Source organism: Carcharodon carcharias, chromosome 2 (assembly GCF_017639515.1).
Source record: "Carcharodon carcharias isolate sCarCar2 chromosome 2, sCarCar2.pri, whole genome shotgun sequence".
NCBI classification, from domain to species: Eukaryota; Metazoa; Chordata; class Chondrichthyes; order Lamniformes; family Lamnidae; genus Carcharodon; species Carcharodon carcharias.
In genome coordinates, this window is record NC_054468.1 from 193,703,871 (window position 1) to 193,719,560 (window position 15,690).

The window sequence follows — 15,690 nt, forward strand, 5'->3', positions numbered from 1 at the left end:
ACTCAAATGTTAGCTTATTTAACACATTATGGTCATCTGTTTTAAAATTATTGACCTTGAAGTTGAGCTATGTATGCTTAATGCATTTATGTGAAATTCCATGTATATCATTTTAATTGGAGTATTCACATGTATAAAATAAATAGGTTAATGGTTCTGATAAAATGTAGATGACAGAATTTTATAGGATCATGTCAACATTTGACATGATCTTTGGCATATTATATGCTGCAAAATGTCAGTGTAGAAAGTAAATGAACTAAAATTTTTCAGAAAGCAAAAATGTCACAACTCTGTAGCTCATTTGTTTTTTTTTAACTTGCCTAGGGAAAGGTGATGTCTTTGGCGATGTTTTCTGGAAGGAAAATACCCTTGCTCAGTCATGCGTTAATGTCAGAGCCCTGACTTATTGTGACCTTCACGTTATCAAAAGAGACGCCTTGCAGAAAGTACTAGAATTCTATACAGCCTTTGCAAACTCCTTTTCAAGAAACCTTATCCTAACATATAATCTTAGAAAAAGGGTAAGTCTTCCTTTTATTATGAACACACTTTTTTTCTCAAGAAATTTTTGATTGTGTTCTCTCAATGAATAAAAGTTACAGTATGTATACTTATAAATCATGACATCTTTCTTTCGTGTCTTCATAAATACTTTTGAGTGGGTTGATATGCCCTTCACCTTTATTGTGCAACAATTCTTAATGCACACACCATTGGGGTCTAATTGTATTTCATCAATGATTTCACATTTCCTGTGATATTAACATATGCTGAACAGTACTTGGGATATAATTCAATTGTGGATCCTGTAACAAGTTTTTTAACCTTCATTGTTTTGCTCTGAATAAATTGAGAGGAACAAATTTGTTTCAATGGGTACCATGCATCATTACACTGTGAACAACGCTGAAAGTTGCTAATGTGATTTTGATCTGATATCCAGTTTATTTAACAAGAAAAGATTAACAAGTATATAAGATATGTAACACACTAGTTTTAAGTATATCTGCATAATGTAAGGTAATAAGAGATGCAATGTGCATTTGCTTTCTTTTGTTTATCTGTTTTGAGGTGATACTTGTTATTTCAGATTTTGAACATTAAAACAAAAATGCTGGATATGTATAGATGAACCATTAGCACCTGACAAAAGAAAAGACAAGTTTTACTATTTCAAGAAGTGATTCTTCCTCAGAACTGTACTCATAGCGCTGTTCATTTACAACTGATTAAGCATCTCTACCTGAAACATTAAATAATCTTTCATAATTCTGTATGATATAGAAAGTGAGCAGGAGAATGGATTAGATTAAGTGGCTTGTTTGAAGGAGCACAGAAAGGGTTGATTTGTTTTCGTTCTTTGAATCACTCAACAACAGAAAGTCAATTATTCTTATGATGGACCTGATGTTAATTTTCTGATTTTATTACCCTTTTGGAAGTTTATTTACATACAACGAGGTAGAAATTCCAATTGAGAAACTGTACGAGCACTTACCCTAGCCATACAACATTCCAGTATGTGCTGCGTTTACACAGACATTAGTTAATTTCAAATAAATAAACTAGTGTAATAGGAATTTAGTATGAAGAGAGTAAGCCAATTGGATTTTGTACCTGACAGGATAAATTGTGCTACAAAATACACAGGAGAATACATAGTTAATTTAAGGTTTAATAAGTTCAGTGTGGAAGCAGAAGAGCCTGAAAATATTCTTAAGTGTCATATAGCAATACTGATTGTAATTTTGTATGGAGGTTTTTATTTATTATTAGATCTGTTTGATGTTGACGAAACCAGTTGTTAGCATATTTAATGTACTTGGTTGCATTAGCAGAATAATCATTATACCACCAATAATGCATATTTTCTGACAAATAACCTTCAGTTCACTATCTTAAAATTCTATAACTGACAGATATACGTTAATGCAGAATTAACATGGATTGAAATAAATCATATTACTCTTTGTTGTGACAATGGATACAGATGAGTTAATGTTGTACAAAGATAAATCCAGCTTTCTCGAAGGCAATCGACATTTGCAGTACAAACATTTGAATTGACATTTAGCATTTTGCTTACGAGAATGACAACAGAAGACTATATTGATTAAGCATGTGGACATTTACTATAATTGGTGACAATTTCTAAGAATGAATATGCAAAACAGGTTTCTGAAAATTGAACCGATTGAGAACCTTGGGACTTCAGGCCAGCACAAATTTCACCAAAGCAAGAATCAAGTGACAACAGACAACTAAGCTAAGCTTCCATATCCATCAACAATTCAATTCACCCTAAGATTGCTGACAGGTCAAAGAAATTTCTCTCTAACCAGATGACTATCTTTCCTTCCATTTATTGTTGCTTAGAAACATTAGATTTAACAGCACTTGATTACCTTTCCTCTTCTGCTGATTCATACTTTCTATTTTCAAGGTGGGAACAAATGAGAACAAAATGGGCTTTTGTTGACTGATAAGACTGGGCTTTAAATCAAAGCACATCCTTCAAAGATTGGAATAATAAATCAGGCCAGTCTTTGATGCGTTTTATGCATCAAAACCAAAAGAGAGCTGGTTTCATTACTAAATGGAGCAGACCGTGCACTATAACAGAAGACCAGCTCATTTAAACATTAATGAGGCCATAGAGATATTGATATTAAGTGAATGGAGAGAAACTGTGGCAAATGGATTTCAATGCAGGTAGATGTGAGCTTTGGACCTAAAAAGGATTGAACATGGTATTTTCTAAATGGTGAAAAGCTAGAAACAGTGGGGGACCAAAGAGACTTCTGGCGGAGTGTGGGGCTGGTGGGGAACCAGGTACATTCATTTTTAAAATACCATAAACAGGCGCAGACAATAAACAAAAAGGCTAATGGAATACTGGCCTTTATATCCAGAAGATTAGTATACAACCAGGTAGAAGTCATGCTTCAGCTGTAAAAAACCCTGGCTGGACCACAGCTGGAGCAGTATGAGCAGCTCTGGGAACCACACCTTAGGAAAGATATATTGGCCTTGTAGGGAGCACAGCATAGATTTACTTGAATCTTACCTGGAGCAGGATTTTGTGTTTTGGGCAGTAGCCTGACATTGGGGTTAAATACAGAAACAGATGAAAACCTGTGGGTGTGGAGCAAACATTTCAACATTTGTTACTGAAAGTGTGAGAGTATTAGTGAGTTGAGGGAATCTTAAATCTCTTTCTAAAAATCAAATATTGTATAGATTAACATTTAACTGCAAGTGTTGTTTAAATTCTAAGTTTCATCCAAGGGCCTAAACAGGGAGTTAGAAGCTATCCATTGGCAGCAGCTGAAATAGCTAATTAAAGAAACAAGCTCAAACTGATTTGTTCTGTACCTAGGCTCAGTCCCTTTGTTTCAGAACATATAAATTCAGACATTCTCAGTGCAACCAGTACTGAGTGCGACTTCAACGGAGTGTGAGAGTTTGGTGACCTGAGGGAGTTCAGTGAGGAGGGGAGGGAGGTCCCTTCTTTGCTTTTTTTCTAAATTGTTCGCCCTGCAGATATTGATTCTTGCTCTGTTTGGTAAGTATCTGGTAAGTGGATAAGTCTATTCTATTCCCAAGATTCAAAATAGTACAGGAATCTGTGGTAAGATTTATAGAATACATTAAAGAAAATAAATAGTTGAATAAAATAATTAAGTAATTAATTAAAGCACATAGAGATGGCAGGACAGGTGATGTGTCATGGCTGCAACATGTGGGAGCTCTTGGATACCAGTATATTCCAGGGCAAACACATCTGCAGTAAGTTTCTGAGCCTTGAGGAGCTTTGGCTCAGAGTCATTGAGCTGGAGGTTGAGGTGCAAATATTGTGTCACATCAGGGAGGGGGAGAGTTACCTTGACATTTTGTTCCAGGAGGCAGTCATGCCTCCCTCAGGATAGGGTCTTCTGATTTGGACGGTGTCCAGGGAAAGGAGGCTGTGACTGTGAGTGAGGCAGGTAAGGGGACCCAGAAGCCAGGAGTGCAGGAGTGTCAGTCTCTGCAATTGTCCAACAGGTTTGAGGTTCTCTCAGCTTGTTTGGAAGAGAGTGGGGCTCAGGTTTGATGAGTTGACTGACCATAGCACTGTGATACAGTAAGCCATTCAAGCTGGGTGGTGGGGGGAGCAAAAAGGAATGTAGTGGTAATAGGGGAGAGTATAGTGAGGGGGGATTGACACTGTTCTGTGAAACAAAGAGTGAGTATCCAGATGGCTATGTTGCCTGCCTGCTGTCAGGCTTTGGGACATTTGCTCAGGGCTGGAGAGGAACTTAAAGTGGGAGGGGGAGGATCCAGTTGTTGTGGCCCATGTACTTACCAATGACATAGGCAGGGCAAGGAAGGAGGTTCTGCATAGGCAGCATGAGGATCTAGGCAGTAAGTTAAGAAGCAGAACCTCAAAGGTAATAATCTCTGGGTTATTACCTAAACCATGTGCAAATTGGCATAGGGCAAATAAGATTAGAGAAATGAATGTGTGTTTCAATGACTGTGTGGGATTAGTGAGTCCTGGTTTGTGGGACACTGGCGCTGGTACTGGGGAAAGTGAGGGCTGTACCGTTGGGACAGTGTATGCCTGAATTGTGCTGGGACTGATATTCTAGCGAGTCACATAACTAGGGAGGTGGAGAGGGCTTTATACTAAATAGTGGGGGCAAGGGATCAAATTTAGGAAGATGTGGTAAACCAAAGAGTAGAGACAAGGCAAGAGAGAAAGATACTAATATGGGAAATGATAAACAGAACATGACAGGAAGGGACAAAAAATACAAATCTAAGAGTAAATCAGCAGATAAGGCCAGGAATTACAAAAATAATAAAAGGACAAAATTAAAGGCTCTGTATCTAAATGCACGCAGCATTTGAAAGGAAACGGATAAACTGATAATGAAAATAGAAATAAATAATTACAAACAGATAGCCATTACAGAGACATAGCTGCAGGATGACATAGATTGGGACCTGAATGTTGAAGGGTATGTGACATTTAAGAAGGAAAGGAAGCTAGGAAAAGATGGAAGGGTGGCTCTGTTACTTAACGATGGTATTAGCATATTATAGAGGGATGACCTAAGTTCAGAAAACCAGAATGTAGGAGGAGATTGGGTTGAAATAAGAAACGATAAAGGTAAGAAGTAATTTGTGGGAGTGCTGTACGGGCCCCCCTAATTGTAACTACATGGTAGGGCAGAGTATAAAGGAAGAGACAATGGGAGCTTGTCAGAAAGGTACAGCGATAATCATGGGTGATTTTAATTAGGACAGATAGACTGGAAAAATCAGATGGACAAAAGTAACCTAGATGAGGAGTTCATAGACTGTTTTTTGGATAGTTTCTTGGAACGGAATGTTCTGAAGCCAGCCAGAGGGCAGGCTACACTAGACCTGGTACTGTGCAATGAGATGGGATTAATTGGTAACTTCATAGTGACGGCACCCCTAGGTAGCAGCTATCACATTATGATTGAATTTTACATTCAGTTTGAGGGAGAGAAGAGTAGGTCCAAGACTAGTATTTAAAGTTAAATAAGGGCAATTATGAGGGCATGAAAGCAGAGCTAGCTAGAGTGAACTGGCAAATGAAGCTAAGGGATAGGTCCATAGAGATGCAGTGACCGACTTTTAAAGGGTTATTTTAGAATAAACAGAATAGATACATTCAAATGTGAAAGAAAACTTTCAAGGGGAGAATCCACCATCCGTGGTTAACTTAAAAAAGTTAAAGGCAGTATAAAACTTAAAGAGAAAGCATACAATTGCGCAAAGATGGGTGGCAAGTCAGAAAATTGGACAGAATATAAAGAACAGCAAAGAAAGACAAAAAGATTAATAAAGAGGGAAAAATTGAGTATTAGAAAAACCTAGCTGAAAATATAAAATCAGATAGTAAGAGTTCCTACTGATATTTAAATAAGAAAAGAGTTAACAAAGTGAGTGTTGGTCCTTTAGAAAGTGAGTCTGGGGAATTAGTAATGGAAAATAAAGAGATGGCAGCTGAATTGAACAGGTAATTTGCATATGTTTTCACTATAGAGGATACAAGTAACATCCCAGAAATAGCTATAAATCAGGAAATGGAAGGGAGGGAGGAACTCAGGAAAATTACAATAATCAGAAAAGTGGTATTGAGCAAATTGTTGGAGCTGCGGGCTGACAAATCCCCAGGTCCTGATGGACTTGAAAGAAGCAGCTAGTGAGATAGCTGATGCACTGGTTTTAATTTTCCAAAATTCCCTAGATTCAGGGAAGATTCCATTAGATTGGAAAATAAGAAATGTAATTCCTTAATTCAAAGAGGGAGGGAGACAGAAAGCAGGAAAGTACAAGCCAGTTAGCTTAACATCTATCACAGGGAAAATGTTAAAAGCTATTATTAAAGATATTATAGCAGGGCACTTAGAAAAGGCAACTAGGCAGAGTCAACATGGTTTTGTGAAAGGGAAATCATGTTTAACCAATTTTTTGGAGTTCATTGAATGAGTCACATGTGCTGTGGATAAAGGGGAACTGGTGGATGTACTTAGATTTCCAGAAGGCATTTGATAAGGTGGCACATCAAAGGTTAATTCGGAAAATAAAAGCTCATGATGTAGGGGGTAACATATTGGCATGGATAGAAGATTGGCTAGCTAACAGGAAATATAGGGTAGCCATAAATGGGTCTTTTTCTGGTTGATGGGATGTAACAAGTGGTGTGCCACAGGGATCAGTGCTGGGGCCTCAACTTTTCACAATTTATATAAATGACTTGGATGAAAGGACAAATGGTATGGTTGCTAAATTTGCTGATGACACAAAAATAGATAGGAAAGTAAATTGTGAAGAGGACTTAAAGCCACAAATTGACATAGATAGTTTAAGTGAGTGGGCAAAGACCTGGCAAATGGAGTATAATGTGGGCAAATGTGAAATTGTTCATTTTGGAAGCAAGAATAAAAAAGAAGCTTATTATCTAAGTGGCGAAAGATTGCAGAGCTCTGAGATTCAGAGGGATATGGGTATCCTGCTGCATGAATCACAAAAGACTAGTATGCACGTACAGCAAGGAATTAGGAAAGCTAATAGAATGTTATTGTGTATTGCAAGTGGAATTGAATACAAAGGTAGGGCAGTTACACTTCAGTTGTACAAGGCACTGGTGAGACTACGGGCCAAATTTTCCGAGCCCGCTGGTGGCGGGTGTGACAGGTGGTGTGCACGGAATATATGGCTGGACCCAATTCACGACAGCATGAAGACAGGTCGCGATCCTCTGCTCAGCCTGCTGATGGTGGGCCGCATTTCCCACCATCAGTTGGCAGGGTGTTAATTGTAATACATTAGCGTATAATTAAAAGGCCATCCCGCTGGGCTCTTGGAACCCCACTGTATTATCCATCCACGTCAGTGGGAAGGCATGCTGACGTGTTTCACAACAGCACACAGGCAACGTGCATTTGGCACTTTTGAGGGAACTAATGTGAGTGAGAAGCAGCGTTCTCCACAGCTTGCCTATTGTTTACAGGCCTCAGGGGCACCGGGAGACAGGGAAAACTGATGTGCGGCTCTGCTAGCGACTGCTGAGGGGTGGGGGGTGTCTGCGGGCAAGTGCTGGCCAGCCTTGGATGTGACTGCTGAGGGGCGGGGAGGGGAGGTGTCAGGTGCTGCCCTGGAGCTGCATCCTGCACGCAGGCAATCAAGGTGGGGGTAGGGTAAGTGAGGTAAGTGGCCATGCATTAGGGACACCTGTGTAAACTGACCATGCCTCTGCAATAAGACAGATCAGGCGCAGCCACAGTGATATGATTGGGGTCAGTCTCCTGGCCTGCCTGCCCATGCAATCATCATGGAAGCACCAAAGGGCCACCAAGCGCTCCACACCTCACCACTTCCCCCACCGACACCGACTTCGAGTCTGCCACCACTTTATTGGACCGCAGTGTAGTTGGACTGCACACGCTGTACAATCTCCTCGCCAATGCTGGCAATGTAGCACTGCTGGAGGTACTCGCAACCCCTTGCAATTTTAGCACCCCAGTTTGGACCAGTGTCCCCAATGTTGCAGGTTGACAGGGCAGCCATGCAGCGCACTCATCTCTGGCCAACTGAGGTGTGACCAGCACTCTCCAGGAAGCATTAAGGGGCCATCACACAAGGCCAGGAAAGGTGCTAAGTCCAGCCATGATAACCACGTCTCCCTCTCTTTCATGCTGCAGGAGGACCACGTTAGGATCATGGATCCTGGTAACCTAGTTGTATGCCTGATGGCCAACAGAGACCATAGAAGACAGAGGAGAGAGTAACCGAGGCACCTGGTCTGCCCAAAGGCAGGAGCAGCAACCTCATGAAGAAGTGGCAGCAGGGGCTCCCATACACGCTGCACAGGAGCGATAGCGAGCCGTGGCTAGTCGGTGCCAAGTGACACCCAGGGCCTATAGATGCTGCCTGCCATTCCAGCAGATGACTGCAAACCAGTGTCACCGTTAACTGCGCATGTCTAGGGACCTGGTGGCTCACATCTTCCACTTACTGCAGGACTTGGTGCCAAGGGCACATGGAGGGTATCCACTGCCAGTGGCTGTGAAAGTGAGCATGGTGCTCAATTTCTATGCCAGTGGCTCCTTTCAGGGCTCCACAGGTGACGTCTGTGGGATTTCACAATACGCCAACCACAAATGCATCCATGAGGTCACGGATGTCATCTTCTCCATGGCTCACAACTTTGTGCATTTCGCCCAGGAATGGGGCAACCAGGATGCAAGGGCCATTGGATTCACCTGGATCTTGGGATTCCTACAGGTGTAGGGTGCAATTGACTGCACTCGTGGCGCTCAGGTCTCCATCATGACACTCAGTGGATTTCATCAGCTGCAAGAGCTTCTACAGACTGAACGTGCAGCTGGTATGCGACCACCAGAAACTCATCCTGCAGGTATGCGCATGGTTCCCAGGGAGTGTGCACGACGCCTACATCCTGAGTCGCTCGCAGTTCCCTGCAGTCTTCCAGGGTCCACAGAGGCTGCCGGGTTGGCTCCTTGGGAACAAGGGCAACCTGCAGAGGCCATGACTGATAACACCCATGTGGCAGCCTCAGTCTGCAGCAGAGCAACACTATAATGAGGCTCATGCAACAGCTCTCAACTTGGTGCAGTAAACCATAAGGATGCTGAAGATGTGGCTCTGGTGCCTGGACTAGTCTGGTGGAGCCCTGCAATACAGTCCGCAGAGGGTGTCACACATCCTTGTCATCTACTGCACCCTTTATAACCTGACATTGCAATGAGGTGAGGAGATGGAGGAGCTGCATGTCTCCTCTGATCTGGAGGACGCTGACAGGAATGAGGGTGAGGGGGTCCTCAGTGGTTTACAATAACAGGGATAAGGCTCTCGCACTGGCTAGACGAGGCAGGTGCACTCGGGAGGCCCTCATAGCTGCTAGATTTGTGGAGGATGATGACGATAAGCAGTGAGGTGTCCCCATAGATCCTCACATTGCAGTTGTGAACATTTGACTCCAGTCTGGCTTATCTCAGTGCCAATACTCTCTGAGACAATGCTCCTGTCATGGAGATGTAGTGGAGGCCCTAATAGTTGCTCGATCGCAGGAGGATGATGACAACATGCAGTGAGGACACTCCATAGATCTTCACATAGCCTCTGTGAATGTCTCCTGCCTGGCTGAGGGCAGCTCGCTTGCGCGCCATGATCAGGGCCATCTCAGAGACGCAGCCATGAAACTGTAGATGCATCTGATGCTGTGTCCGCCTTCGGCACCTTAGCTCTTCAGGAGATAGTGCACGGAATCACTGGTTGCAGATGCTGGTATGATGGGGGCCAGCCCCACCTTAAAGGTGCTGAGAGCACACCGAGTATGAGAGAACTCTGTGGCGCCTGCCCACTACATTCTGACAGCTATGACCAGCACTGCCGAGGTGCAGGCATCAGTAATGTGTCCAGGGAATATGAGGCTGGACTATCACTGTGGTCTGAAGGTCATGCAGAGCACAGGAAAGAGGCCCTGAACTGAGACACCTGCACATCTGAGTGACAAGAACATTGCTCAACAGAACAAGGAGTGATAGGCAGGGAGACATTCTTGGGAGTTTATTGACAATAGTGAACATTATGTACAAGTGATTAATAGCCGTGCCCAGGCTAAGCAACAAATTCTCCTTAACTGCCCTAACCCTGTCTTTGTGTTCCCTGGACATCCACAGCAGAGTTGGAGGCAGCCTGCTGACTATGACGCCTTGTCTGTGATGACTTTGATGGGCGTCCTCTGGAGGGCCGAGACTTGGAGGACCCCGGCCTGCTTCTGGGGCCCTGCTGTGTGGCAGTGGCACCCTCCTCGACCTGTGAAGCTGGATCTGCGGAGGTCACAGGAAGAGGGCAGTCAGATGGGCCGGTCACTCCCAGAGTCACCCGGGTGGATGGCCCCGGAGTGTGCACTTGCTGATCCTCCTCCCTATGAGTGCTCGAGGGCCCCTGGCTGACTCTGTGAGTGGAAGGGTTAACTGAAATAAGATCGAGCTGCCCAGCACCCCTTTCGCGTACACACTGTTGGAGGCCAGCTATGGCATCAGCGATGGAGTTAAGCCTGCACAGCAGTGCAAGATTGATATCCTGCACCAAGGTCTCCATGGCGGCCGCCATCCTGCCAGTGTTGACCTCGGTACGTTGCAATGCCGGCGCTATCACCTCAGCCTGAAGACAGACGGACTCCTCCATCGTCCCTTGCAACCTGAGGAGTGTAGCAGACATCCCTTCCTGATGTTCCGAAGCGTGCCTTTACAGCTCCAGCAACTGTGACATGACTGAGTCCAGAGGCTCTTCATCTGTCTCGGACTCAGCAACGTTCCAGCCTCCAGCAGTCCTCCGAGTGCCAGGGCCCTGGGAAGTCCCTCCTGTTGTGAGCCAGTTTGTCCTGCATGGATAGAGATGGGGAGAGTGCATCAGGATGCCTGCCGGGCCAGATGTTAAGTATGTCTGGCCTGTGTGGGTGGTGAGGGACAGGATGAGGACAATAATGGTGTGTGTGAAAGAGTGAATGGTGATGTCTCTTGCACTGGCAGTGAGTGAGGGCCCTGTGGGTATTTGATGGGTTTGTGAGTGTGTGAGTTGGGAGTGATGGAAAGAGTGACTTTCCCTGGCTGAACAGAAGAGATCATTCATCCTTTTGTGGCACTGGACGGCTCCCCTATTCTGAAGGGCATTGGCGCTGACCACTGCTGCCACCGCCACCCAAGCCAGGTTGTTGACATTGCTACCAATCCTGCAGCCATAGTGGGGGTAGAGCACATCCTGGCGGGCCTCCATGGCATCCAGTAGTCACTCGAGGGACTCATCGTTGAAGCAGGGGACTGCAGTCTTTTTGCCTTTGTCATGCCTCCCAGGCAGCAGTGCTGAACTGGTGGCAATGAGCGCTTTGCTGACGGCTGCCTTTTAAAGATGGCGACTGGCGTGATGCAACAGCGGGGTGATGGTGAGCGGGCGAGTGAGAGCCCGCCTGCCATGGAAACGGCTTGTTTCACGGGAGTGAATATATAATGAGGCGAACTCGGGAAGACACGGCGTGAAAATCCACTATTTTCAGTGGGTAGGACTCCATTTTACCTGCCTGCTACTACCGCACTTAGTGCAATTCTGGGAAAATTCAGCCCTACATCTGGAGTACTGTGTACAGTATTGGTCTCATTTAAAGAAAGTTGTAAATATGTTCGAAGCAGCTCAGAGAAGGTTTACTAGGCTAATACCAGGAATGAGCCAATTGTCTTCTAAGGAAAGGTTGAGCAGGTTAGGCTTGTATCCACTGGAGTTTAAGAGAGTAAGAGGTGACTTGATTGAGACCTTTAAGGTCCTGAGGCATCTTAACAGGGTAGATATGGAGAGGATGTTTCCTTTTCTGGGTGAATCTACAACTAGAGGTCACAGTTTAAAAATGAGGGGTCGCTCATTTAAGACAGAGGTGAGGAGAATTTTTTCTCTCAGAGGGCCATGAGTCTTTGGAACTCATCTCCCTCAAAAGGCAGTGGAAGCAGAGTCTTTGAATAATTTTAAGGCGGAGTTAGATAGATTCTTGATTAACAAAGGGGTGAAAGGTTATCAGTGGTAGGTGGGAGGTGGGACCACCCTCCAGCATGGAAGGAGCTGCAGCCTGCCATTGTAGGTAAGGGAGAGAGAGGATGTCTTGTGGTGCTCTCTCAGCACTTTTAAAGATTTGTATTAAAAATGGCCACCGCTGCTGTACCCTATTGTAGAGGGGGAACATTTCTTCAATGTGCTATGGCCAAGTCAATGGGGGTAGGGAAATGTGTGTGGGGAGGCCTCAGAGTCAGCCTGGAATGCTGGCCTCCCCAGTCTGCCACCTGGAGGTCATCTCAAGGAGGCTGCTCTGCTGGCCATGTCATTGGGGCTGACCAGACAATTCTGATGGGCCTCTGATTCAGGGCTTTAATTGAGCTTCTCATGACATAAACCAGCTAACTTATGGGTGCTGGTTGCTTGTGGGTGCCTTTCAGCCCCAAACTGATCAGAACCCCCCAAAATGGTTCAGGGGCATATGGTGTCAGCAAACCAAAAAACTGGTCCATGATGCAAAATTTCGTGTCCGCCCGCCTCCATTCCTATCCCCATATCAGGGTGAAAATCCTGCCCCTGGTCTCCAAGGATTAAATTATGAGGAGAAATTACAAAAACTAGGGTTGTATTCCTTGGAATTTAGAAGGCCAAGAAGAGATCTTTCAACATATTAAAGAGAACTGATAGGGTAGTTAGAGAGAAACTATTTTTGCTGGTTATGGAAACCAACAAAAATTAGACCCAGGCCTTTCAGGAATGAAATTAAGGAAACACTTCTACACACAAAGGTTGACAGCAGTTTGGACCTCACTTCCGCAAAAGACAATTACTGCAATTATTAATTTTAAGCCTGAGATCGATAGATTCTTGTTAGCCAAAGATATTAAAAGATGTGGTCCAGAAGCGGTTGTATGGCATTAGTTTGCAGATCAGACATGATCTCTTCGAATAGTGAAACAGGCTCGAGGGTTTAAATAGCCTCCTCCTGTTCCTATCTCCCTATGTTCCTATGACTTACTCATTATCATATGCAAGAACATGAGATATTGGGAGCAGTAGCTTTTAAACAACTGCTGCTGTCCCTGATATTTGTGTTGCAATGGAGAAATGGCAGTATTCCACCCAATGCAATAGAGGGAAAGAACTAAGGAATAGCAAATTGAGTGTTCTTGTACCACACAGCTAGAGTACATTAAATTTCTGGTCGTTGATTCTCTACAGTGTCCTAACAATTCTTATGGTATGAGGCAGATTACGGTTTGGAGCAAAAAGTTGTGTCCTTGGGTCTTGATGTAAGGCTTTGGTCAATAAGACAACAACGAATTTTGTTACAGCATTGGGCAAATGTGCAACTCTTCATTATACTTCGACTATTCCTCCTTCTAAATTGTAACTGAATGGTTTGGTTTTAGAGCTTGCCATAGTAATCTTGCTGACTAGTCAGTTGGTTAGGTAGATACACCTTTAGCCAGGGTTGTCTTGTGCCACTGGTTGATGCCACTTGTGTTTTATCAGTTGCTTCATGGAAAGACCATTTGCGGGTCAAAGTTACGTGAGATATAGCAGACAACGATCATTTTGGTTGGCAGATAATGGAATATTCCTCTGATTGACTTAGAATCTGAACTTTTGTTTAAGAGTGCTGCTGGTCTACAGAAAGCAGATGGGACACAGTTTTAAGAATTTTTCAGGAATTTGGGCAGAATTGTCCCAAATTTGCACTAAGTGTGGTAGGACATTTTACCCGCTGGCTGCAAGGGCGGGTTTTCACGCCATATCATCCCATTCCTGCCTCATTAATTAGGCTTTCCTGGGAAACACGCCAGATCGCTGGCAGGGCATCCTAATAATTGCCTGCCCCATCACCTTCGGTAAACTAGGTGCCGTATTTAAAGGCTGCCCCTGCAAAGAGCTAACACTCTTCAAGGGATAGGAAGCTGCTGGGAACTGATGGCTGCCAAAGGGAGGAAGCATGCTGCCTCCAGGTTTAATGACCCCTCCCTGATGTGCCTACTGGAGTCAGTGCTGGGATGTCCTCTGCCCTCCCTCTGGGCGTAGACCAGCAAGCAAAGTCACCTATCTAGCATGGGAAGCGGTGGAGCGGTGGTCAATGCCAACACCTTGCAAAAGAGGACAGCCACCCAGTGCTGGAAGAGATGAATGGTCTCATCCGTTCTGCCAGGGTAAGTCATTCTTCTGATCACTCTCAACTCACACACACAAACAAACCCATCACATAACCACAGGGATCTCACACCTCAAGGGACACCACTAACTTTCATACACACCCTCACAGCTCCATCAGGCTCATACCCCATGGAGCTCGTGTCCTCATCCCCTCCATGGCTCCGCTCACCACACAAATGTTCCGCGCAGTACTATGTGTTCAGCTCACACTCTCGCCACCTGTTTTCATGCAGGCAAAGCTGGCTCACAACAGGGAGAGGTCCCAGACTGGGGGGTGGAGTAGACCACATTAGGCCCCTCACTCACTTTGAGGGGCGTGCCATTGCGCTGACTGGTGAGGATGTGGACTGTGTCTTCGGCAACGGTGAAAACGGCGATGAACTCCCACGTGAAGATTCTGCACCACATCATACCCCTCTCAACACAAATGTGAGTGCTCTCTCTTTTGCTTTTGACTCTGCTCCCATGCACTAATTATTTCTACTTGGTTCACAGGGAGCTCTACCAAGCAACCGACTCTCTCAGTCAGCCAGTCCCTCAGCTCTATTCTGGTCTGCATCTCCAGCCAAGCGGACACCTTCCTCTATTGAGGAGCTGGAAATAAACAGCCTGGAAGGCCTGTCACAGAACTTACCTACACCCTCCACCAGCGCAGAGACACACACCTCAGTGGGACCTATATCTAGAACAGGTTTGGGTTCACAATCTGGCTCACACGGGCATATGTCTGTGGCAAGAGGAAGCAGGTTCAGCCATGCTCCCCGGCACTCTGAGGAGTGCTGGGGAAGAGGCATCTGTGAGGACCAAGTCAGATAACGACTCTGGATTTGGCCTGCCAACTCATCACGTAGAGTCAGCAGAAGGTGGCAGAACATCACGCTGTTGGAAGCCCTCAGCACATGAGTCAGAAGAGTGCGTCTGCCTGCCCTCTGATGAAATGGTGCCCACATGTATGGAGGGCTCCATGGGAAGGATGGCGGACTCCGTGGAGATCCTAGTCCAGGAGAATGTGGAGATGTGTGCAGACCTGCACTCCATCGCGGTAGCCATGAGTGAGTTCCTACAATGGCAACGTGAGAGGGAAAAGGAGCACCCCAACATCCCTCCAGGTGCTCCTTCCCCTCAAGGAGACAGGCTGGGGCTCTTGGGCACCCGAAGGGAAGAGAGGGGCGGCTGGACACCCCTGGGGTCATCCATTCAGGAATCTCAGAGGCTGACCTCTCCCTCCAAGTCCCCTTTGCCTGTGACCCCCTCAACCTTATCCTCTGTCACCGCAGAGGGAGCAGCTGGCCCACAGGACAACCAAAGCAAGCTGGGGCCCTCAAGGCCTCGATTGTCCAGAGGACCCACGCCAAAGTCATCAGAGGCAACAGGGACCAGGCTGTCTTCATCTTTGTTGTGGATGTCAGGGCAGCA

At 45.2% G+C, this 15,690-nt stretch overlaps 1 protein-coding gene across 2 annotated transcripts in view; it reads left to right on the forward strand.

Annotated features, from left to right (window-relative positions):
* Positions 1-15,690, forward strand: part of kcnh1a (potassium voltage-gated channel, subfamily H (eag-related), member 1a) — a 303,671-nt gene that overhangs the window by 190,455 nt on the left and 97,526 nt on the right. For both annotated transcript variants that reach the window (XM_041178371.1, XM_041178377.1), the window contains one exon: positions 328-524. In XM_041178371.1, the coding sequence (XP_041034305.1) occupies positions 328-524 (197 nt within the window). The remainder of the gene's footprint in view (positions 1-327; positions 525-15,690) is intronic.